Genomic DNA, 25,421 nt, shown 5'->3' on the forward strand with positions numbered 1-25,421 from the left:
TAACCATTAGGTTGTCCTTGGCTTACCTCGGATCTTGCAGTTGTGCTCATCCTGCAGTACAGTAAGGGTGACGGTGTGGTTGTTTTCCAGCTGTAATATCGAAGCTTGGTGGGCAGCTGTGATGTCGGACACCTGTTCAATGACAGTGGATGGAAACACGGGCACACAGTTAGATGTGCTGCAGCACACTGACAAGCCACTGTTAGACAGCTGCAGTGAGCTGGAAACAGCAAAGGGATCTACTGAGTGTGACACTCCCCATACAGGAGCCAGGCTTATTCATTACAAAAGAGGCATGTTACCTCCGCGAGTGTCAGTGTTACCTCCACTGCTGCTCAGCACTTTTCTCTTTCAATTTTAAAACGAGAAATGAGGTACATAAGAAAGCACAAAGCAAAGATATGGAAAAAGGGTACGTTCAAAAACCTCAACATTCAATTAATCTGAATTGTATTCATAGCCCGGCTCCCTCTGATGGGCAGATGAACTCACACAGTTCAGAGTAATCCTATTTTTCTCTTTGTGGCACTCTACTGCAATGAGTTTAATTGCAGAGTCTTGAATTATCTTCCATGGAAAGTGCCTATGAATTATTCATAGTTGTAAAATATTCATTTCTAGGGAAACACTGAACTTATCAACAGTAGGTTTAAGAAGTGAATCACAATCTATCACACTTCTACTTGAAAATGAGCATCCTACAGAGTCATCAATACCCAAGTTCCAAAGTCCTCCTGAATCCTGCTCTTTGAGTGCACATCCAGTAAACTGATCTGAGTGATCTACTCTCATCTTCAGAAATTCCTTCTTCACTTCTAACCTGACAATGAATTCTGAGTGTGAGGAAGAGCCACAGATTGAGCTGTTGGGGGGGTTTCCAGTACCAGTCAAAGCTCCCTGCATCCTGTCCTGTATCCTGCTCCTACTTCCAGTCCAGCTCTGCAGTTCATGAAAAACAAAATGCTTTATGAATCAGAGAAGTATGCAAAAGCCCCCTGGTTTCTGACTGATCCCAGCAAACAACTGGCAGTGAATGGCCTTGCAAAGTTTGCTGACTACGAGGCAAGCACAGAACAAACTGAAACAGCAGCTCCTCTGTTCACGGTCTGAGCTGGAGAACAGTCCTGCCTCCTTGTCAACACCAAGCTCAGTCCCACAGCAGCACAATTCAGCAGCAATGTCCATGTGTCTGACCAAACATGGCCCACCTACATCACCTCTGTTCTGCTTATGGTCCTATTTCAAGAAGGGATTCATCCTGCAGAGACAGATCCAAAATCAAGGGCAGAATCAAGCTCCCCACCAAGCAACTCAGTGACCCAAGGTCTGCAGTTCAAACTTTGCTCACTGGGCTCTTTTATTCAGCAGCCATCCAAGTGGGAACAAAGTAGGACTTCCAGCTCTGGAAAGATGGCCATTAGAGGGAATGACATCAGAAAAGACTTGGAGTCCAACTCCAGTCCCTTAGGGTTTCAAGCATTCATCAGAGCAGTTCTGAGTGCTACCATTGATGACCTTCCATGTTTTGTAATCACAGTGAGCTCATTCCCTATACACACAGTCTGTGATAGCTGGCAATGCACAGAATCGAGCTGTTTGATTTTTACAAAGAAACAGCTGTTCACTGCAAAGTCACTTCACTTCACACAGCCTTTTTGTCCACTCTTATGCCAAACATCGGTAGATGCTGCAGCCAAGCATATCCCCACTGAAATAAACGTTATTTCGCTGTGTTTATCTGTCAAACATATGTATTAGATCACCCATCAGGAGCAATATTTCATATCGTCTTGGAGAAGGTTATCTCTTAGAATGAGAAAAAACAGGCATTAAACATGGAATTTAGAAGTATACAAATCCATTCTCTTAAAACTATGGAAGACAACTAAGAGGTGAGCAACTGCTCACAGAACAATGTGGAGCTCAGCTTGTTGATATGGGAGAGCAGGCCAATGGGGGTTAGATGACCCAGTGGGCTACTATTAGGATATGAACTATCACTTGACTTCTCCCAGTCTGCATGTCTCATGTGAGCACTGCCACATTCCTTACCTTGCCCTTACTTAACTCCTTACTCATGCTCTAATTGCTGCTCAGCTCATCAGCACCCCAAAGGAACAATTAAGATCAACTACAACACCCTCAAAAGGTGGAGGGGTCTCCTTTCTCTGCCACAATCCTTGTCAGGTTATTTATCTCTAAGGCCAATTAAATATGCTCCGGTTTTCAAATGGTCTCCAGGGTTTTTTCTGTCTTCTAAATGCTTCATATTCCCATCCCAAATGTCTCCTTTTAAGCTTCCTGTGTGACCTCCAGCCTGCAGTTTTCATAGCAGATTGTCTACTTAGCAGCTGGAACCAGATCTCTTGGATCACATTCCTACCCTGCCGCTAACTTACTCTGTAAGGTTGATCAACTCACTTCAATCCTGTGTCACAGTTACTTCTGGCAATAAAAACAAGCTCATATGGGATTTTTAAGGATGAATAAGGCAAAGTGAAGAGGAGCTCTAGTAGGAATTCAGTAGGCCGGAGGACAAAACAGTTTGAGTTCAACTGCAGAGAAATATTAGCACGCACTATCACACCTGATCACTGCTGGCTCAGCAGCATTAGGGCTGAACCATTCCAATCCCTTGAGCAGGCCGTGTACTGCAGCATGCTCAGAGCCAAATGCTTCCCCTCTCCAGAGCATCATCTCTCTAAGTGGAGCAGAAGATGAAGAACCACAGATAACAAACCCTTTGGCTGTGAGGCTGTTATAGATCCTTAGTTCTCAGGCAACTTGGTTCAGAGACTAACACAGTTCTCCTTGTCCTGTTCCAGGGCAAGAGGCCAGGAAGTGCCGCTGGTGAACAGCTTTCCAGCCAGGTTCTGATAGCAACGAACACAGGATGGGTGTACAGCTGAGTACGAGGCAGGAGGGAAAGCTACTAAAACTCACCATGAGATGCTGGAATAACCATGAATTGAAAAGACAGAGATACCAGGTTCACAGCAAATGTTCTGAAGCAACAGAGAGAAAAATTTGCTCTGCTTCCTGTAATTCTAGGAACTAAGAGTTCTGGAGCAAACCAAAGGATTGGAGGAGGGAGAACTACTTGCCCCACTAAAGGGAAGATGCACTTGCATTGTTTCAGTGTAGTGATTAATAGCACTGCAACAGATGAGGACACAAGAAAAATAAGTATACTGCTAGTCAAGTGACCCATGTAACCCAGACTGCAGTGATCAGCCTGAGGGGAATAAAGTCACCATCCACCCTTGTCTTTGGAGCTTGGAGGAGCACTTCAAAGAGAAGCAAAGATAAGTGATCAGAACTCCTAGCAAAAAATTAACTTGCAAAACAAATTCCTTCACAAATGCTAATGCCTGATGATCCAGGAGGGGCATGGATTGCAGCTAGAGACGGTATGTCTTTCAAGACAAGCTGGCACACTTAACACAGTGAAAGGGGATAAAACAGCCAAAGCTTTTGGGATTGCCACCCCCTCCTTTATAATATAACCCAAAGCAGAAAATTTGAGGGGCTTTGTAAGAGAAATGTCTGTCATAAACTAAAATGAGAACCAAGAGACATGGTTCAAGAACTGACACTATGTACTTCCAGAGAAAGACTGTGAAAACTTGACAGTAGAGCACAAAACCCTATTTTATAGCATCATCTTTAAAAATCAATGCAGCAACAGAAATAAGGCATTTTGTCTGGGACAAAAGAGCTTGGTCACATAAAGCCTTTGTATTGCACTTTACAAGCCATGCAAATCAATAACAGCTAACAAGCACAGCAATTAAAATGGGTAAAATCCAGAGACAGAGCTTCAGGCTCTCCCCCGAGGAATTAACCCAAATCTTTACATGGGAGAAATAAGAAACATCCCCATAAAAATATGTTTGCTGGAATCAGCTGTCAAAGATTATGGGTCCATTGATAGCAGAGTAAACAAACAAAAAGGAAGCTGGCAGCTTGGGGTGGGAGACCTGGGGAGGTTCTGCCAACAGCTCCCTTTTGAGGAAAGGCTACAAGGGAGCCCATAACACTGCTCTACTGCACACAGCCCAGTAGAACACAGTGCTCTTGTCCCCTTTACCTGCATGGTGGCACCTGCAGTGGCAGGGGCACAGGCTGTGATGCAGTGTGTCTATCTGATGTAGCTGTCTGACCCATGTACCAGCCCTGCCTTATCATTGGCATCATGCTGTAAAAGTAGTACAAGTGACATAGAATTGTAACCACCTCAGTTTGTATTTTTGCTCCTGTCTCAGGAGCTTTACAGGGCATAAATGAGGTAATTTCCCCTTTTATGTATGTGTGAGCTTAAAGACAGTGGACTGCAGCCTCTGCTGTGCCCCAACCTACTGTTTTCATAGAATCACAGAATCATTAAAATTGGAAAGACCAATAAGATCATCTAGTCCAACCATCAAACCATGCCTGTGACTGCTTTAGAACATGTCACTCAGTGTGACATCTATCCTTTCCCTTCCCTTGAGCTAAATGAAGAGCAGGCCCTTTTCCTGGCTCCTGTAGGAGCTTCAGCTATGGCATCACAGTGCTACATCAACATTTACCCCTTAATCCTGCTAAACTATCTTGGGCACAGGCTCTGCTGATGAGGCTGGCCCACTTCCAAAGCAAGCCCTGTCACTATTCAAGGAGAAGGGGGAACAGTGTGGGACATCTGCACTGCAGAGTGTTGCTGACAATCTACATGGCCACAGAGAGGGAAAAAAGTCACTCCCACCTTCAGCTTTTGTGGGCTCTCATGAAGTGCCTGGGTTGGAGAGTATGTTGTTTGCAAGCAGGGTCCTGGCATAATCCACAGCAGGACATTTTGCCACCATGAGGTGCCCATGCATGAATATTCAGGTTATGTGTTACATGGACCCCATCACTTCACTGTATCAGCAATGGCGTTGGAAAGAATGAGGGGCAGGGTTCTGTTGGCCTTACTTCTGCATAACAGATTCTTGCTGAACCACTGGTCTCATATAAATTGACTAGAATAGGAGGGATAGGGAGCAAGTAGGTATGGGGAGCAAAGCTGCTGTAATTATTTATGTTCATTGCAAAACATCAGGAAGCATGTTAAGAAAACACATGGCAATGTAACATGAGACCATAGGCCATTAAGAATAATAAGAGGGAAATGCCATAAAGACAATCTGGAATATATTCTTCTAGTCATCGGTTTGTTACCAGTGTCTTCATATTGGAGACTGCCTATGTTTTTCATTACCTGAACACACGCAGAACAGGCATGGTCTGCTTTTCAGAAGCAAACAGGCTAGAACTGACCTGGTGCAGATGCTGAGACTTGACCATCTCCAGCTGCAGCTTGTGCTGCTCCTGCAGGCTCTCTATCTTGGTGCTGTAATCCTCACGTAAACTCTGCTCCAGCACCTGCAGCTCCTCCTTCTGCTTCCCGCGAAGCTTTATCGCCTCCTCCTCTAAGCGCCTCTCCAGATCATCCTTCTCATTTTGTAGCTTCTTACATCTCGCTGTGTTGATGGCTGAGGACACAAAACTACAGTCAGGCTCTGAGCTCCTTGGGAGCAAGGGTGGCATCAGCTCTGCAAATCACAGAGCCCTGCAAATGCCCATGCAAAACTGGGACCTGGAATAATAAAAAAAGTAATGGACTTCCATTCCATTGCAGGATTGTCCCCTTTCCAGCCAGCACAGTCTTGGACTAATAAATCAAGTCTCTGGGGCCTCTACTTTGTCTTGAATGGTAAAGACAGCACATGTGGCAATCACTTGACACAGAGCCTTTCATCTGGAACAAGAGATTTTCCTTATCTCCTTTTCTCAGGTCATAGCCTTGGCCATAGTCCCACTTGCAATGACAAACCAGGGAAGCAGAAGACCCCTGTTTCTTGAGTTGCATCCTATGCATGCTCAAGTTATATGTGTCCATGCAAGATACGTACTTACCCATCTAACTAATATCCAAACTTGCTAAGACTCTAGATAGGGACTTTGGTCCTGTTCTGATCCTGATGTTTTCTGAAGCATTAAATGGACACTGAGCCCCTTTCAGGCTCTCTGTTCCCTACAGGAAGTGAGGCTGTACCAGTGTTACATAGAAAGCTTTCCCACCTACCTCACACCTCAGCTGCACTTATATGGTCATGAAATGTCCTGTCTCTGTGGTTCGGCTTATATCTGTAAACTCTGACTCTTGCTCTTGCTGTAACAGTTTCACCTGGTGTGCAAAACCACCACAGAGCCTGCAGCTCTGGATTCAGAATAATTGAAACTTACTCAGGCTTTAAATTGGAGCTGCAATGAAACCCTTCTCTTCGTAGCCTCTCTAATGAGATTACCCAGAGCACAGGGAGGGCAGGCAATGAAGTGACATGTTCTAACCAAAAGAAAGTCAATCTGTAACACTTCCCAGAACATGAAACTCTTTCCATCACCTAAAACACAGACATGTTCATGCACATTGAACTCTGATGCTGCGCACAAGATGGAAGGAAGAGGGCGAGTGTGTCTGCGTGGCACAACCCCACACAACCCACATGCTAAAGGAGGCAGATAATGAGGCCATTTCCCTGGAAATTTGCCCTGTGCTGAATATAAAACACTTCAAACAGAAAACAGCAGCCATGCTGGGTTACAGGGGAGCAGGTGCCATTGCCTCCCTGCTCTATCAGCTGCTCCATTTCCCACCTTGTTACAGTGCGCAACAGATAAGCAAAACCCAATTCAGGCCAGGTTGGGAAGGTGAAGGAGGGGGAGATGTCACTGATGGACCAAATCTCTTGCAGAAAACCAGAGCTGTAGCCCATCCTCTTTGTATTGCAGGGTCACCCCATGGGAGCTGGTGGCTGATGTCATATGTACAGGGACCGCCTGCTCCTGACATGAGAAATGGGCTCTGCATCCAACAGCAATAACAAATTGTGCAGACTGCACCCTTACTTCTGACCCTTAGCCACAGAACCACAGACAAATCACAGAGCCCTTGTTTGAGTTCAGCCTCCTCTGACCGGGAGGAGGCAGCTCCAGAAGGAGCTGCCACTCAGGCTTTCAAACTCCAGCAAACTCACAGTGCCAACTTTAAACTTGACATCTGATTGTCTTCCATTCATAAAGGCATTTATGTACCTCCACACCTCTCAGCTCACTTCACATGTCATTTGTCTGACAGCAAAGGAACACTCAACTCTGACATTTAATTTCCACTACTGCGAGGGGAAACAGAAGGTGTTCAACACCTCTTTTTTTTCCAGGAATCTCAGTGTTGCAGCTGAAAAGTGCTTATATGTATAATTTATAAAGATAGGTGACTTGAGGTACCAGTGCTAGAGGTAAAGGTGGAGGGTGTCACCCAAACCTAAACATCCTGCCTGGCTCCAGAAGGGTACAGCTCACAACAGTGTTATACGCACATTTAGAAGTCTCAGATTCCCTGGGGCATCTCAAGCAGCACTGAGCACCTATTTCTGGCCTAGATCTGCCTAAGATGGGACTAGATACCCAGCTCACATGTAGACATTTAAAACAAAGGTAATCATTACAATTAGAGGGACACTCCTGGACACTGGCCTGTCAAAGCTGGACCACCTGAGTGTTGCTCTCTCTTCAATGACTGCACAGAGAACCTCAAGAACCAGCCTGCATCACACGTGCAATGTGACACTATCCGAATTAGAGCTATCATCTATACGACCAAACATTAGACCAACCACCTGTACCAGTCCTGGCTACTCCAGCTTAGTTTTATTGATTCACCCACACATTTGCATCTGTGTGAATCTTACTTATATGGCAAACATATATATGAGAAATAGAGAATTTCTGATCAATACTCAAGCTGTTCATCTGGGCTGATTACTTTTAAATTAACAAGAATCTGCTTATCAAAGTGACCAAGACAAGTCAGAACTACACCTTGGCTGTAGTCGAAACAACTAAGTAACTGGTTCACTCTGTACCTTCACCCTAAACGTAAACTCCATCTGCCTGTGACTGCTGATGTCAAGTGACTGTTTTTATCTGCATAAAGCTTGTCAGAATAGGTAAAATTTTGTACTACATACAGATTCATCTGAGAAGAACAGCATAATCCTTGTATTACGCAGGTGGGATATACATCTCCACTAGCACCCAAAGCTTGCACTGCTTTAGAGACAGCAAAGAACTGACTGACAAGTACAGACCTCACACACATGGCACTGGTTACTGCACCTTGCTTGCAGATTCAAAACACAGCTGGTTTTACACCACCAGCCACAAAAATAAGGGTGCAAATTGATCCTTTGCTCCCTGCTGTAAACCCAATGGAGAACATAAGCAAATCCAAGAGGCAGGGCTTCCAAATGATAAGTGGATATACAACAGAGAGCTTCAGATGCACCCTTCCTGACCACTTGTAGAAGCAGCTACTTTGCGAGAGTGATGCTGAGGGTGGATGAAGTCAAATATCAGCATGTAACTGTAAATAATATTTTGCTATTGCCGCAGTATCCTTTGGCAATGGGGACAAAAATCTCACTCTGAAATGGCATTCATCCAAACTATTTCAGGGGGGCGCAGCAGGGAGCACAAGCAGCTGGGCATCAGAAAAGGGTTGTGCTCAGCTTTTCTGCAGTGAGTTGCCAGAGGCAAAGCAAAGGTGAAGCACAGCCCTCCCTGCTGGGAAGGATCTACAGTCCTATCTCCTTCAAGGGGAGGCAGAGCCACTCTGGGCTCACCAAGTCCCACATGATGATCCATAGAAACATCTGAGTTGGAAGAGAACTTTAAAAGTCATCTAGTCCAACTGTTTGCAATAAGCAGGAACACAGGGAGATCATGTGCTCAGAGCCCTGTCCAGCCTGGCCTTGCATGTCTCTAGGATGGGGTATCCACCACCTCTCTGGGCAACTTTGTCCTTATATCCAGTCTAAATCTCCCCTCTTTCTTTTGAAATCATTTCCTTGTCCTGTAACAACCACCCCTGCTGAAGAGTCTGTCCCCTTCTTTCTTATAGCTCCTCTTTAGATACCGAAGGGCCACTCTCAGGTGGATTTATGAAGAGCCACTTGTTTAGTACAGACGATATACAACCAGTTTCTGCGCATTGTGATGGACTTGTCTGCACAACAACAAAGTGAAATCACAGGATCCCCTTGCCACTGGGTTTCAGAAGACACTTCGATCCCTGTATGATCAGATCACAGGGAATACATGACTTTGTATGAACTGACAGAAACACTTTTGTTGTTATTTTGCTTGTGCTACTTACCGACTTCATCCCTGATCTTTGCAAGCTCAACTCCTAGCTCGTCTATTTTCACAAGAGCATTTTCTTTCTGTTTAAGGGGGGAAAAAAAAGGAGAGAAATATGTATATAGTCCCCAGGTTTATCCCAGACAAGCACTTTCACATGTTCACTTAGTAAAGCAGATTAGAACGATTCCTCAGATTTTTGGGGTAGGTAGGAAGGATTATAATGAACTCATTCAGTTTTTCAAGCTTAAAAGCCACCATCCACAAATATCTTTGTTTGTCAGGAATACATATACACAAAGCCATGTGCTCATGACAGCACTGAATACACTGATTACTCCCCTGTGTCTAAAAGGACTTGTCCACTATTAGCTGTTCAATCTGTGAACCATTCATGGTTGGACAACATACACAGGAGGATACCGTTAATTCTGTTTGAACACTTCCATCTATCCGTACCTGCATCTACCACAGTAACATGGTAACAAAACACTATGCTCATGTAGTTGAATTTGCAGAGCAGATTACTGCACTGACACCATTCTAGCCATGGTGGGCACACCATACACTGACAGACACCTCTCATGGCATGATGCTCATGCCTATTTCCACACTTCCTTCTGATTGTTTTATTGTCCGCAAAGGATATGAGCTCCTTTCCTTGACCTGTCTCAAAAGAAATCTGAATACTTACGGCATTAAAACAGATGAGCTGGACAAAGGAAATTTACATTAAGAATGGTGAGGTTTTGCTACTGAAATGTAGGACTTTGATAATGGATATTTCATAAATGCTGTGTAAATTGACAAAGAAAAGCATCGGGAAAACCTATAGGAGTTCATTGGTTTAATGCAATAAATCCCAGCATATTGGTATCAGCATCTGAAATTGGAAATCAGATTAGGTAGAAGGCAAAAGAAAGTACCCTCTGAGTAGACATGCTGGCCATATCACTTATGGTTAGGAAAGGTGGGTGAAGCTACTATAAATGTGCCCCAGGCTATAAAGGCTAATGAATCTCTAAAGGACACCATGGAAAAATCACATTCAAGACACAAGGCAGTGTAATAGCAAATGGAATTTAAAAGATGGAATATAATGGAAGTGGAATGAAATTCAGAGCCTAACATTTCACTTTATTTTTCCTGCATTTAACTTCAGCTCTGTTAAGAGAAACACAGAACTGCTTTCATTGTGGTAATACCAGGAAATCATAACCTGGAATCTGAAGTAACCCTTTATATTGTGCCATTTTGGGGTGGCTTCTATCAGAAAGTTTTACTGTAAACCTAATGACTGGTGGATCTGATTGGCGGAGCCAACTCCATACACTGACACTGCTGACTAATGCACAGGGCATCGCCTGCCAGGACTGCAGAGTCCTCAGACTGCATCAGGCTCAGAAGTCATTTTTATTTCCTTTGCTTTAGTTAAAAAGAAAAAAGAAATAAAGGAAAAAAAAAAAAAGCCTCGAAGAAACAAAAAGATCCAGATTAAAATAACCTGGTAAGTGCCCCTTGCAAAGGTGCAGAAAACAGCATTCTTACAGACAGAATATTTCCCCCTTTGGAGAGTATCACTGCATCTGCCCACACTGCCCAGTAGCTCCCTTGGAGTCAGGAAGCGTTCCTGACAGGCTGCCAGGAGCGCTGCCCTTGGAGGTATGTGCTCAGGGATACATTGGATATGGGACTTGCAGATGGGGAGAACCTGCTTAAGTTACCCGCTCCCAGAAAGTAAAACAATTTACAGCAAGGAGGCTCTGAGTCTTGTATAGATCACTGCCAGCACCTACAGATGAGCAAAACTCAGTGGGATTGTTAATATCCTCGGTATGGGCAATATTGAAAAGAAAAAAGAAAGAAAAAAAGAAAAGGAGTAAAAACAAACAAATATATGTCCCAGTTTAAAAAGTAGAGTTTAAACTTCAATTCTACCTAATAAATATGTCGGACTCCTCGTCTGATGTTACCTCAGAAGGGGTTTGCCCTACCTCTGAGGATGCCTGGGGGTGAATTGCTCTTCAGAAGAGAGAAGAAGTCACTGTGGTGCCAGCTGGAAGATGCTGTCTACAAACCCACCTTCTGGCATGAGCATCACCCCACCAGGACAGTGGAACGCTTGGCCAACACCATGATGCTGGGGCTTGCAGAGCAGCCCTGGGGCCACCTCAAGCAGCTGTGTTGGTACAGCTCAGCTGCTTTGGTTGTCATGTACCTCCCCTTGCAACACTTACTGTGCTGGCTTATAATGCAGTCAAGAGCTTCCACATTGCACTTCTGGACCTCTTTTCCTGTCTCTTGAGACATCAGACCTGTGAGGGGTGCCTTCAGCATCAAGTTTTATTGTAGTGCAGCTTTATTCGAGGATTTGTTACTTAACAGTGTTGTATCAGTTAGACTTGGACTCCATGGTCCTCATGGGTTCCAACTTGGGATACTCTATGACCAGTGCTTATTTTCCCCTTCTGTGAGTGCGGCAATGAGTACTTTGGCTGATGACTGGATCAGCCTCATGGTTTCCTGGATGTGCAGTGAACTCACAAATCCCTGACATTTTCTGTTACTGTAACCTGCTTTGTCAGTGTAACACGATAGGATTAGACTGCTGGCATTCCTGGGACCAGTGTCAACATGACACTAATCCCACATGAAAAAGCCTTTCCCTGTTATCATCAGTGGGGCTCAGCACATAACCAGCGCGCCACAGCCAGTGCAGCCAGGGCTCTGGGAATGCCAGTGCTTGGGAAACCCAGTTTTACAGTAGAGTGAAACTGGATCTGAAGTGAGAGCAAAAAGTGATTAGATCCAATGTGGAGATTCATAGGGGTCCAACCTCAAAACATCAAAACAATTAGAAAATGCCCAAGCACACAAGGTAAAGTCTGCCAAAAGAAATGTGCAAGACCCAAAATTAACAGGATATCCTATTGAATTAATCAGTGTTCATTATATTTATCGCAAATGAGTATTTGAAAGAGAAGGCAGAGCAGGCAGGGCCATGGCTGGTTCCAGTGGTTGAAAAGGCCACAGACACTATGAGGAGACTGCGAGTATCCAGTCCTTCAGTTGTTGTTGTTGTTATTTTGTTTTGGTTTGGTTTTAACAAAGCAAAACATTGCTTTTATTTTGTTAGATACTTTTAATGAATGGCAAATGTAATTATTGCTTGGAAGACTTACAAGAAAGGTCTTCCATTGGCTGCATCCCAAGAAATGACTCTGAGACTGACGTATGTCTCATTAACTAAAATCACGCTCCTGATGGAGATTAAAGAAATTGGCCCCTCATACCTAACACAATGGTTAAGTCTTGTGTCTGGAATACATCCCATCTCCTCAGCCAGAAGGAAATGCATTACAAAATAGGTAGAATGATATGTTAGCTCTGTGCTAATGCTCTGTTGAACAAAAGCTCTGGTAACATCTTTTTTTTCCTATCATAAGCTTTAAAGCATGCAGACCTCCTTGCATTTCTCCTGTGAAGGATTCAGCAACACTGCAGCAAGTAAACCAGACACTGAATGTGGTACTTCTGTGCTCCCAATTCAATTTGAAACTCCCTGATGTCCCTGAAGGACAGACAGAGGCAGCAGATTGGTGCAGCTCCAGGAAAGTGGGCAGGCAGGCAGGCAGGCAGGGGGAGGAATTTGACCACTTTCCAATTCACAACAGTGGCCATAAACTTAGCAGTGCAGTTTAGAAAATGAAAATCAAACACACCAATAAGCAATAGTAGGTTTGCTTCACAAATGACACAGGTTAGGCTGCTAGGATCATGAGCCATGCACAAAGTCACCTGCAGCTGAGAAAGCTGGCAGAGCAGTGGGAGTCACAGCCACAAATGGACACGTTCCTCCTCCCTGATGACTAATAATGCACTTGCAGTATGCTGCATCCTAAGGTCTGAGAATGGGTACAGACTGTCTGCAAACATTTCCTAATGCTCTGCACTGCCACCTAAAAATATGCACTGCACACAGATGCTCTGTGGCACTGCATGGGTTATTAACATTGCTCCTTCAGAGTAGTTTTCCTGTATCCAGAGCTTTCAAATTCAAAAAGATTAGAAAAAGAAAGAAAGAGGGAGACTCTGACCTGCAGATGGTGCTTAGTCATGGTTGTGCTTTATGCAGAGTTCCCCGGGGGCAGGCCATAAATAATCAGGGGAAAAAAAGAGAATATACACTGGGAAACCTGTCATACCAATAAATAGTTCAGCTGATACTTGCAGGAGCAATGACTGCTGCCCACTGTGACTCATGTGCACAATGACCTACGGCCTTCCCTCCATCAGGGGGGCAGCACTAATCCTCCCCCATCACTTCCTTTTGCCCAAAGTTCACAGGTGGAGCTGACCACCAGGACAGCCCCCAGTACGTGCACTTGCACAAGTTTCACATTAAGCCTGACCTTAGCTCCATTTAAACACATAACTAGGTAAGAGGGGACAGCATCAGCTTTTCATTTGACTGAGGATGAGTATCTTAAAAACCCAAACTCTCATGAAGTGCACTGCACAAGCACATGTTTCTGCCAAGATAGCTGCTATTAAGCAAATTAAATGCATGCGCTCATCTATAAACCCCAGGCAAAGGCCAAGGAACACAGCACCAAATGCTGTGTTAGCTCTACCTGACAGCTCCCTCGCACAAAGCAGCCTCCTGCTACCTGTAGCTGTGTACCTACCTCTGATCCATTCCCTGCCCGACTCTTTCCGATGCTCGGAAGTTCGGTCCTGTTAGATCCATCCTGAAAGCAATTTCCAGGAGGTTGGAACCGGCCGATCGTTAAGGTCCCATCCAACCCAAGCCACCGACACGTCAGAAAGGAGAGTCAGAATTAAGCCCTTAGGACAGGTAGGGCCGCCCGATCTCTCTTCAAACTTCACCAAACTTCTTTGACATCTCGCACCTCTGCGCGTCCACAGACAGCGCTCCCGAAGCCCACCGCGCTCCGTGGCCGCCTCCCAGCCCCATCCCCCGGCACGGCACCACCGAGCATCGCCCCTCCCTGCCTCGGGCTCCCCGCTCCCGGCCCGAGGGAGAGAAATCTCTCCAAGTACCGTGCGGTCCTCGCAGAGCTCCGCCGAGAAGCAGTTCCCCATCGCGTCCCGCAACGTTAGAACGATGCCCCGGCAACGCTGCCGTGACAAAGGGTCGCTGGCCCAGGGGGTGCGTCAGGGGCCGCACCGTGGTAACGATGGGACGGAGGGCAGCGGCCCCGTAAGTCGGCCAGCTTCGGCCGCGCTGAAACCCGAGAGGGAGCCCGGGCTGTCCCCGTAAGGCGGGTCCGCGTCACGGCGATCTTCATGCTGCGCTCGCGGTCATTTATCACCGCGGTCCCGCTCCTCCGCACTCAGCCCGGTGTCTCCGGGCTCGCTGCTGGCTGGATGCACCGCTGACATCCCGAGCTGAGCGCGGAGCGGGCGGCTGGGAGCGCTGTGCGCACTGCGCGCATCGTGCGCACGCTGCGGCTCGCTGCGCTCCGCATTCCCGCTATGCCGCCATCCCCGCTACGCCGCTGTCCCTCTCCTGGAGCGCTCCTTGAGATCCCCAGCAAGATCCCTGCCCGCGGTGATGTGCAGGACTGCAAAGCACAGACCTCTGCAGTCTGCAATGAGAGTTTTGTAACGCTTCGGGATGATTTTTTTTTTACCCGACTGAGAAATGACTTAAAGTGTGGCTGTCGGTTGCATAAGCGAGACTGAAAAGCAGAAGTTGGGCACTGCAGTTCTGAGAGTCCAAATTAAAACTAACACCTCGGGTGATGTGATGAATCACAGTCACAGAGTCTCAGAATCACAGAGTGGGTTCATCTTCACTGTGCAAACTTCTTGTTTCCTTGTTTGTTTGCTTGTTTTGCTAAACTGTGATTTTTACCATTCTCAGTCTAAAACCTGACTGGAAGCCTTTTAACTACCACAGTGAAATAATAGTATGTATCTGTCAGAACACTATGCTTGTCAAACTGGACAATATTTAGGGCTAAAGGAGTGGCACAAGAAAAATGAAAGAATGTGAAGTACAAAGTCATCATTCTTAGGGACAATTAACAGGAATTTCAATGGAAGATGGACAGTCACCAGTTGGAAATAACAGCAAAGTTAAGGACGGTGCTGCTTATTCAATCATCAAATGCCAATGCTGAATGCCTTGATATGGCTCTGAATGAAGCAAATATAAGCCTAAGCTGTCAGAAAAAGAGGAGAGGGAATGAGGAGAGGTAATGAGCACTCTGAGGATAAGGCAGAGCCCAGCAGGGTCTGAGGAAACTTGGGCTGTCAGTTAAAATCCACCTTAGATGTCGCTCTGTTTCCTACTGGAAATAGAAGTTATGGCACTAAGGGACATGGTTTAGTGAGGGGACGTGGCAGGTCAGGTTGATGAGCTGGCAAATCTTGTTTCTGATCTAGATGATGCTCTGATTCTATGAAAATACAGGTAAGCCCTGCAAAGAGGGCAATGGGAATAATAATTACATTTGAAAACGTTAGAACAGTTGCATTCAACAAGGTACTTAACAGGTATGTTTCACAAGGCACTCCAGCATCTATTGACTTCATTGGAAACAACTGTTAGCATCTCCCTAGGTGAAGCTCTCGGGTAATTAAAGTCCAAGAAGTACATCTAGAAACACATCCCAAGGGAGCTCCTTAGTCTATAAACAACCTATTTTAATGGTAAAAAGGCACTCAGGTATTCAATTTTTTTTCCTTTTTTTTTTTTTTTTTTCCTGTGCTTACAGAATCAGTGATTTCCCCTATGAAGAGCATGACACAATTCCTATTTACTGTTCAAACACAATACTTTACATCTATTTTAAGTCACCTCCTTCCTTCCTTCCTTCCTTCCTTCCTTCCTTCCTTCCTTCCTTCCTTCCTTCCTTCCTTCCTTCCTTCCTTCCTTCCTTCCTTCCTTCCTTCCTTCCTTCCTTCCTTCCTTCCTTCCTTCCTTCCTTCCTTCCTTCCTTCCTTCCTTCCTTCCTTCCTTCCTTCCTTCCTTCCTTCCTTCCTTCCTTCCTTCCTTCCTTCCTTCCTTCCTTCCTTCCTTCCTTCCCTCCTTCCCTCCTTCCTTCCTTCCCTCCTTCCCTCCTTCCCTCCTTCCCTCCTTCCTTCCCTCCTTCCTTCCCTCCTTCCTTCCCTCCTTCCTTCCTTCCCTCCTTCCTTCCCTCCTTCCTTCCTTCCCTCCTTCCTTCCCTCCTTCCTTCCTTCCCTCCTTCCTTCCCTCCTTCCTTCCTTCCCTCCTTCCTTCCCTCCTTCCTTCCTTCCCTCCTTCCTTCCCTCCTTCCTTCCTTCCCTCCTTCCCTCCTTCCTTCCTTCCCTCCTTCCTTCCCTCCTTCCTTCCTTCCCTCCTTCCTTCCTTCCTTCCTTCCTTCCTTCCTTCCTTCCTTCCTTCCTTCCTTCCTTCCTTCCTTCCTTCCTTCCTTCCTTCCTTCCTTCCTTCCTTCCTTCCTTCCTTCCTTCCTTCCTTCCTTCCTTCACTCCTTCACTCCTTCACTCCTTCACTCCTTCCTTCACTCCTTCACTCCTTCCTTCACTCCTTCCTTCACTCCTTCCTTCACTCCTTCCTTCACTCCCTCACTCCCTCACTCCCTCACTCCCTTACTCCCTTCCTCCCTCCCTTCCTTCCTCCCTTCCTTCCTTCCTCCCTTCCTCCCTTCCTCCCTTCCTCCTTCCCTCCCTCCCTCCCTCCCTCCCTCCCTCCCTCCCTCCCTCCCTCCCTCCCTCCCTCCCTCCCTCCCTCCCTCCCTTCCTTCCTCCCTTCCCTCCCTTCCCTCCCAGAGGCTGGCATAGCACTACACTTTCCACAGCCACATGTCTGAAGTAGGTTACTTATGGGTACCATTAAGAAGACTGACTGTGAACCTGCAATATATATAGCCCCTAACTTTGTGTATGTTTACGCACCTGTATATGGTACATATACAAATAGCATAGAACTGTACCTATAGCTGTAATTAAACATGCATATATCACATTTTATATTTAGTTTTGTGTGTACTCTCTATTTATTTTTATGATAAGAAGCCCAACATAGAAGAGTGAATAGGGATCAGAGCCTGGCCCCCTCCTCACTATCTTACCCTCCTTAACACATCCCAGCAGAGGCAGCAATGCAAACCCAATGCACAAACAAGAGAAACATACAGAAGCAGCTTTGGATTCTTAACCAATAGGACCTGATAACTAGTTGCTTCATGGAAGCTGGTACCCCTTGTAGGAGAGAGTTTGCACTGCATTTCCACAGCGCTTGTCTGCAAAGGTTTGAAGAGAAGATGGAAATTCATGAAGGAAAATGAGAAGGAAAACTAAAGCCAATGTTTTGAGAAGAAGGTCTCTTGTATTTACTGTATCTGAAGGGAGATGAAGACAAACACCACTGAGCTATGAGGAGAGAAAATGGGTATGGAGGGCTGAGGTGGGGAACAACACAAGCTGAAAACCAGCTTCATTTGGAAAAGAACCAAAGCACAGATTGTGAGCAAAGATGAAACACGGGAGGAAGAAAAAGTCATTCTGAGAAACAGAGAGCACGTAGCAGACAGCATTGCAGAAAACAAAGGGCCATACTGCAGAGAATGGGATGGGGAACAGCAGACTGCAGGAATGAGGAGATAAGGAGAGACATGAAGGTCAGGTTCAATGGCCTAATGCATAACTGAGACCTTCTGTGATGTCTCAGCTCTAGAGGGTGACAGAAAAGTCAGGCAGTCAGCGAGCGTCACCTCCTGCCATTCCTTGCAGTCAGTAGTGAGAGGTGATGGTGACACTGACATCAAACACCTCTGAAGGATGACATGAGGAGAAGCCGCTTGTGGCACACAGTGTTTTGTCCGAGGCAGTATCAGATGGGGCAGAACAAGGCTATGCCAGCAGTGTATTTGGAATAGAGGCTCAGAAGCTTGCTGGGTGGTTTGTCACAGGTTGTCACTCATGGCAAAGACCTGACAGTGAATCAGACTGTTATTAAAACTAAACCAGCAAGAAAGCGGGCAAGTGGGAGACAGAGAGAGCACAGGGCCAGCTTCTCTGGGGGAAAAGCATTTGTTTGCATGCATCTGCATGGCAGCACATTGCTCTGCTGGCAGCTGGGAGGTGAGCCCTGTGATCTTAACAGAGTACAAGACACAGTGGCCTGAACGACACAATACTTTTGCTGTTCCATTTCATTGTCCCATTGGAGCTGCACTACAAGTTTTCTTTGATGCAGCTCTGCTGATAGTAATAATGCTCACCATGTTGGTCACTATACATGTACATGTAATACATTATTCTTGTGCATGTAATACATTATTCTTCCAGGTTAACTTAAAAAAAATACATATCAGATAATGAAATACAGAGATTTGGGGATTTCTGAACATCTGAACATTCAATCACTAATTTCAGCTAAAGGACTCAGCTAGAGCTGAAGGTCATGCCAGATGTCTCTGAAATGGCAATTTCCCTTGGATTTATGGTAAGTTTCACATTTTGTGTATTACTCAGTGCCATGAGGTTTTAATGATCCTTGTGTAACTTGTGTTGAAGGAAGCATTTTTAATAGAGTTTTAATAATCCAATTACACTATTGTATATCTGGAAGACTAGAATGTTTACACTAGTATTTAACAGATCAACATGGACTACGCGCTCTCTGTTTCTCAAATGAGAGCCCAGCCAGCTGACCAAATCTTTAATTCATTTTTCATATGGGAAGAATGTAAAGATCTACATAGAATTCTTTCAGAGCTTTGTTATTTCTGCTAGTGTAGCCTTACATTTATTTTTACAGCAGTAGCTTGCAAGGCCATGGATTAAAATGCACCAGAGGACAACACTTTATTAGGGTATTTTCTAGTTCTTGGTGTCCAGGGTGGTGCAAAGTGAGCATTTGCTACAGATTCCAAACCAACCAGCTCTTGCTGACAAGGAATTCATCTTTTCCTCGTATGAAACGTCATTTATCCACCAAGATCCCACGGAATGAAAACAAATGCATATTTTCATTGAACTCCTCACCTGCCCTCTGCCCAGGGATATACAACCCCCAGGGCTATGTCTAAATTCCAAACCTCTGAGTAGCTTAAAGCAGATGCCCATTTTCTTACATCAGTTTCTCAGAGAAACATTCTCTTCTTTTCCCAGCAACCTGGGAATCTCCTCCTCTTTCTATCACCACTGAGATATACTGGCCCAAAGCCAGTGACTACTTGAAGCTGCCGCACTGTGAGGCTGAGCAGAGCAAGGCCTGAGTGCTGGCACCCTGTGACAGCAATGTCAGCAGCAGAAATTCCAATGGCTTCACATGCTTACAGTTATTTTAAAGATGAAATCATAATAAACATTTCTTAGATCGTTATTAAAAAAGACAACAACACCTTCTGAGCAACATAGCCTAGCTGTATTAGCCCCTGTTAATTGCAGGGAATTGGACTGGATGACCTTTAGGGGTCCCTTCCAGCTCAAGCAATTTTGTGATTCTATGAGTCTAAGATTCCATGAAATTATTTCTTGTTATGTATGAGATATGGCTGCATAAAAGCAGCATTTGAATCACATCTCAGGTGTGAGAGAAAGGGAAGGAATTCCAGGGGACTGCAGCTGAGATCTATTATTGGAGTTCACATCTGGAACTGGAGAGCTCAGACCTGAAGGGGAGGTAAGAGACGAGCTGTGTTTAGGGCATCTGATCCAAAAACAAAGCTACACACTTCTGGATGGCTGTGAGGACACAGAAAGAATCACAGAATCATAGAAGTGTTTGAGTTAGAAGGGACTGCAGCTGAAGGCAGACCCTTCTGATTTATGGCAGCACCTTCTAATGGAGATTCTCCTGCACTGAACTCAGCCACTTTGTCTTTTTTCCCTACAAAATCAGTTGTGCTCTGTAATCTATCACAGCACAGGTTTTTTTTCCAGCCCTTGTAGCTTCCTATTACTCTTCTCTGTTTCAATTGTTTTCTGAAGTATTGTGGGGACTGATGTTAAATGTCGTATTCCAGTATCAGTCTCCCCAGTGCTGAATGTGATATCATCCTTTTTACTTCTATTTATTTGCCATTTCTCCTTATTCAATCAAATGTCTTCACTGTTTTTCTTAACACAAACTCACAGTAGGAATTCACCTTGTTTTGCTCTGACACCAGAAACCCTAATTACTCCTGGAGTTAACAGCTTTCCAGCTGACACACAAGCCACAGTTCTGCAGCATGACTTGCATTCTGTGTTTGCATTTGTTCATTAAATTCTGGTTACATTACAACACATTTCATTTAAATGGCCCAGATCACTCCGTACTACCACGTGATACAAATGCCTTCCCTGAGCCAGGCTCTTTCTGCCACTCACAGGAGGATGGGGCAAAGGGATGAAGTCTGGTTGGTTGTGCAAAAGCCAGGATCATCATGAAAGAGAAATCCAAGCAGAGCTGGCTTAAGAAAAAAGAATCAGTGGGAATGTGAGCATGCTGGTTTTGTATGACCATACACGGTTGGACTACACACTTGCAGTCTGTAAGTCAAATCTGTGGCTACCTGCCTGCTAAAATTTGTAACAACAATCTATAAGGGATGCAACAGGGATATGAAATTGCACCTGCAAAATTAAAGATCAAATCAGAGCTTTGCTAATAAAGAGCGAGCTCTTCTTCTGACACCACATCAATATGAAATCCTTTTGAGAAGTGACACACAGACATGAAGGTTGGATGTTAGGGGGAAGTTCTTCACTAGGAGAGTGGTGAGGTCCTGGAACAGGCTGCCCAGGGAGGTTGTGGATGCCCCGTCCTTGGAGGTGTTCAAGACCAGGTTGGATGGGGCCCTGGGCAACCTGATCTAGTAAATGTGTATGTTTGGTGGCCCTGCCAGGCAGGGGGGTTGGAACTACATGATCCTTGAGGCCCCTTCCAACCCAAATCATTCTATGATTCTATGAAGAGCTAAAAGGCAGGAACTGTACTTCACACTCTACCTCTATTTTCAAACCTTGGTTTGCATTGGAGCAACCTCTCAACTCCCAGGACTTTTCCATGACAAGAAAAAACCCACCACATTGCTGCAAAGTCCCTGTTGTGCATCAGCTTAAAATGTGTCTGCTGATGGATCCACGGAAGAAGACTTATGATATTTACACTCTCACCACCTGGGACTGCAGCTGTAATGTTGGAAACATGGTGAATTAAATCTGTCCAAGTTTGTAACTTATGCAGTGGAAAGGAAAAATAGTAAATAATCTTCTGAAATCTTTCTGCAAATAACATTTAAAAATAACTTTGGGAACAGGGAAGAAAAGACAGTATATTTTAATGCTCCTAAAACCTAGTAACTTCCAGTACTTCACTTTAACAAGGATAGGTGAAACTCTGTCTTATGTGCAACAGAAAATATCCTAAGACTATGGGAAAGAACTTCAAACATTATAAACATACGCATGGCATCTACACAAATATAAGGCATATATTCAATTGTTCCATGTTTATTTTAAGATGAATCACTGTCATGTGTTTAGACACCGCTTTGACTATGTTATGTTCCTTCATTATGTGTTTGTTTTTAAAAATACCATCTAGCAAAAGGTGAAGGCAAGAATACAGGGGTCAAATACATTGAAGGGTATGAGAAGAACATTGCATGTGCCAGGCTACACAGTACACCAGATTAAGGGAAAAAACATTTTGCTTTGCTCTTGCCTTGTGCATAGAATGGAAGAGCCATGTATTCAGAGGGGCCTTCCACTGAGTGATGGCACCTCCCCAGGAACAAATCCCCAGAGAAATGGCCATGGCCCCAAGCCTGATGGTGTTGAAGAGGTGTCCAGATCACATGTTCAGATTAATGGTGTAACTTCTAGGTTGAACTCAGTTTTCAGCTTTCCTTCTTATTTTAGCAAATCAGCCTGCCCAGGCCCCATCCGACCTGGCTTTGAATGTTTTCAAGGACGGAGCATCCACAGCCTCTATAGGCAGCCTGTGCCAGAGCCTCACTGCCCTCTGAGTGGAGACTTTTATGCTAATATCTAGCATAAATCTCCCCTCTTTAAGTTTAAAACCATTTTCTTTCCAGAAAAGTTCTAAGACAGCAGAACAGACTGTAGCCGTGTGCTTCTGTGCTTGAAGGTTGTGCATTTGTGTTCAGGTACATGATCATGTCTACCTTTCCTCATAGATCCCAGAAAGAACTGAAAATTTGCCTCAGTCACATTGACTTTCCAGTTTTAGTTGTGCTACTGTCCACTTAGATGCTGAGCACTTCAGGACTAGAGCATCATCTCCATGCAGTCTGCAAAGTGTCTAGTGCTCACACATGGCTTAGTGGGAGCTATTGGTAATAGGTGAATGGTTGGACTGGATGATCTTTTAGGTCTTTTCCAACCTTGGTGATTCTATGATCCTCTGTGGGGATAACTGGAATAATAAAAATGTTAATGTCCTAAGTTCTAATGAGGCTGTTTCATAGAGCTCAAGTATTAAGCTAAAAGGAATACATCAAGTCAGCCAAATGCTTTCTGTTTCTAAGACTTCCAGTTCAGCCCAGACAATATCTTTTTGTCCCTTGTTCTATGTAATTCAGTTAAACACAAGCTAATGTTATCTAAACAGATTGCCTTGCATTGGCAAATAAGAAGATAAAGACTTATTTTTCAGGTAAGACTTCATCATATGGGATGGGATGGGATGGGATGGGACAGGACAGGACAGGACAGGACAGGACAGGACAGGACAGGACAGGACAGGATAGGATAGGATAGGATAGGATAGGATAGGATAGGATAGGATAGGATAGGATAGGATAGGATAGGATAGGATAGGATAGGACAGCTCTGTCACCACCTTTGGTGTCCTCTGTACACATTCAAGTACCTTAAGATCCTTTTGATGTGGAGCCCAGAACTGCATGCCATATTCAAGATGAAGCCACACCACACACCACAGAATACAGCAGGGATAATCACCTCTTCTGACAAGCCTGCTGAGCTGAGCCTGGGGAACATCTCCAGTGGCAGCTTCCATCCAGATGCAGCTCCATTCACTGCAGCACTTTGAGCTGCAGCCAGGTCATCTCCCAGCACAACATGAACCTGTTCATCTCACAGCTGGACAGTCTGTCCAGAGGATGCTGTGAGAGATGGCATCAAAGCCTTACTAAAATCCAGACAGATTACATACATGGCCTTCCTTTCAACCACTAAATGGGTGACCTTGTCATAGAAGGAGATAAAATAAATAAGGCAGGACTTTGCCTTCAAGAACCTCTAACAAACTGTGATGACTAAAACCAAATCAAGGCAATTGATGGCATGTTGCTGTATTTGCAATTAAATTGCTATTTCTGCAATTAAAAAGCTGGCACGTCATTGGTTTGATAGCCATTTAGCATTGCAAGATCTTTGTTACAGATAATAAATCATCCCCCTTAGTAGGCTGCAGAAGCAGTAATATCCCCTAATGTGACTATCAGTTACACTGATCGTTACCACCATTATTACGATGATGCCTATGTAAGTAATCATTAGACAAGTCTGAGTTAATGACACCATGCCACATCCCCATGGAGATGGTGTAAAGCCACCAAACAAAAGCATTTTTGCCACAGTTCTAAAAAGCAAGCAGGGAGAAGGCAGAATTCCCATTTTGCTCTGCCTCCTGAATGGTCAATGGCTGTACTACCACTGGAACCTACCTCTCACCATCACTTCTCATGTCATTTCTGCTGCTCTGCTCAATTCCTCAAGTATATCAGAAACCACCCACCCAGAGGCTGCCATCATCTGCTCTTGATCTCCATTCTGTTTTTCCCTCTGAATGCAGTATAAAATCAAGGCTGTCAAAGACAGTTGTTTACATGGAGATTGCAAACATAAACAAAATAGATAATAAACTCACATTTGCCAGATGCTTGGCACCCACTCTCAATATATTTCTCTTTGATGACAACATGCAAATAAAGAAACATTTCATTTCTAATGGAGGCTTAAAACCTCTTCAGTGGGAGCATTAGAATCATAGAATCATTTGAGTTGGAAGGGCCCCTTAAAGGCAGTCTTGTCCAACTCTCCTGCACTGAGCAGAGACACTTACAGTTAGATCAGGTGCTCAGTGCCTCATCCAACGTGACCATGATTGTCTCCAGGGATGGGGCACTCACTGCCTCTCTTGGCAACTTGTGCCATTGCTTCACTGAAGATGGATCTTCCACATATTTTATCTTGATATTCAAAATAGTGATGTGTTTCACTAACAAAATTCTTCAACCACGGTATACAAACACAGTCTAACTGGAGGTTATTTCTAAACAAGGCTCACTGCCCACATGATGAAGACCTTTTTTGTGTTAGAGGCAACATTTGTTATACCAGTCATAAACTGCTTGGCAACTGCCTCCCAGAAAGTAATTTGGGCTAATACTTTGAGTGTTCATCTCAAATTGAGCTGAAAATAGTTTATTTGCACAACTGTCTGTGAGAATGAGCTTTGGAAAAAATAAATACATATATGTTTTAGTGCCTGGTCATAGCACAGTGGTAAAAGACAGCACTCCTCAGAAGGATCAACTTCTGGCTTTAAAGGGGACCACTTTCCCCAACACTGCAAAATATGTTAGAATTTAGCCCACAAATAAACCTTAGAAAGTTGTCGCTACTCCCTCACCGTTATTATGGTTTGGCTTGATTTCTCATATTGAGCAAGTTCAGTCTTTCCCTTCTGGCTCATGCTGGAGGCCAGACAGTACAGAACTACTCAATCTTCTCACTCTGCATCCTGGAAATAAATTCCTTTGGGCTCATCACAGCCTGACAGTGTAAGGATATGAATCAAAACCATGTTACTGTAAGACAAACAAAACACTTTGTTTACTTGGAAGGAAGAATTAAAAGGAAGCTTTGTCATCATTTAGGATTTTCTAAACCAATTTCATGTAGAAATGCACAAGATTTGATGTTGAAAACAGTGAAAAGACAAAATGCTGCAGGACTAGAAGGATAAAATAGATGGATATGCTACTCCTCCTCATTCTTTAGGTAAGTGGATGATAATCCTGCCCTGCAGAGTGTCTATAGGAGAACACAGGGAAAATCATCTCACCTGAGCTGTTCACCTCTGTGCCAGAGACTCTCCCTTGCTTTCTGCTTCCAGAGCCAGACTTGCACTGTACCATTCCTTCCAGTAGAAACCCAGCTCTCGCTGGGCAAAGGCTCTGAGGAAGCTTTTCATTTCCCTG

The 25,421-nt window shown here is 44.7% G+C and overlaps 1 protein-coding gene across 6 annotated transcripts in view; it reads right to left on the reverse strand.

The window, feature by feature from the left end:
* Positions 1–25,421, reverse strand: part of MTUS2 (microtubule associated scaffold protein 2) — a 232,330-nt gene that overhangs the window by 10,354 nt on the left and 196,555 nt on the right. For 3 of the 6 annotated variants that reach the window (XM_015851995.3, XM_015851996.3, XM_085555358.1), the window contains 4 exons: positions 13,911–13,973; positions 9,239–9,305; positions 5,299–5,513; positions 27–132 (listed from right to left, as the gene is read on the reverse strand). In XM_015851995.3, coding sequence (XP_015707481.2) covers positions 27–132; positions 5,299–5,513; positions 9,239–9,305; positions 13,911–13,973 — 451 coding nt within the window. The remainder of the gene's footprint in view (positions 1–26; positions 133–5,298; positions 5,514–9,238; positions 9,306–13,910; positions 13,974–25,421) is intronic. The other 3 variants (XM_015851998.3, XM_085555355.1, XM_085555348.1) reach the window with 1 other exon arrangement.

The sequence above is a fragment of the Coturnix japonica genome, chromosome 1 (genome assembly GCF_054131305.1).
Source record: "Coturnix japonica strain WE chromosome 1, WE-NBRP24, whole genome shotgun sequence".
Classification (NCBI taxonomy): domain Eukaryota; kingdom Metazoa; phylum Chordata; class Aves; order Galliformes; family Phasianidae; genus Coturnix; species Coturnix japonica.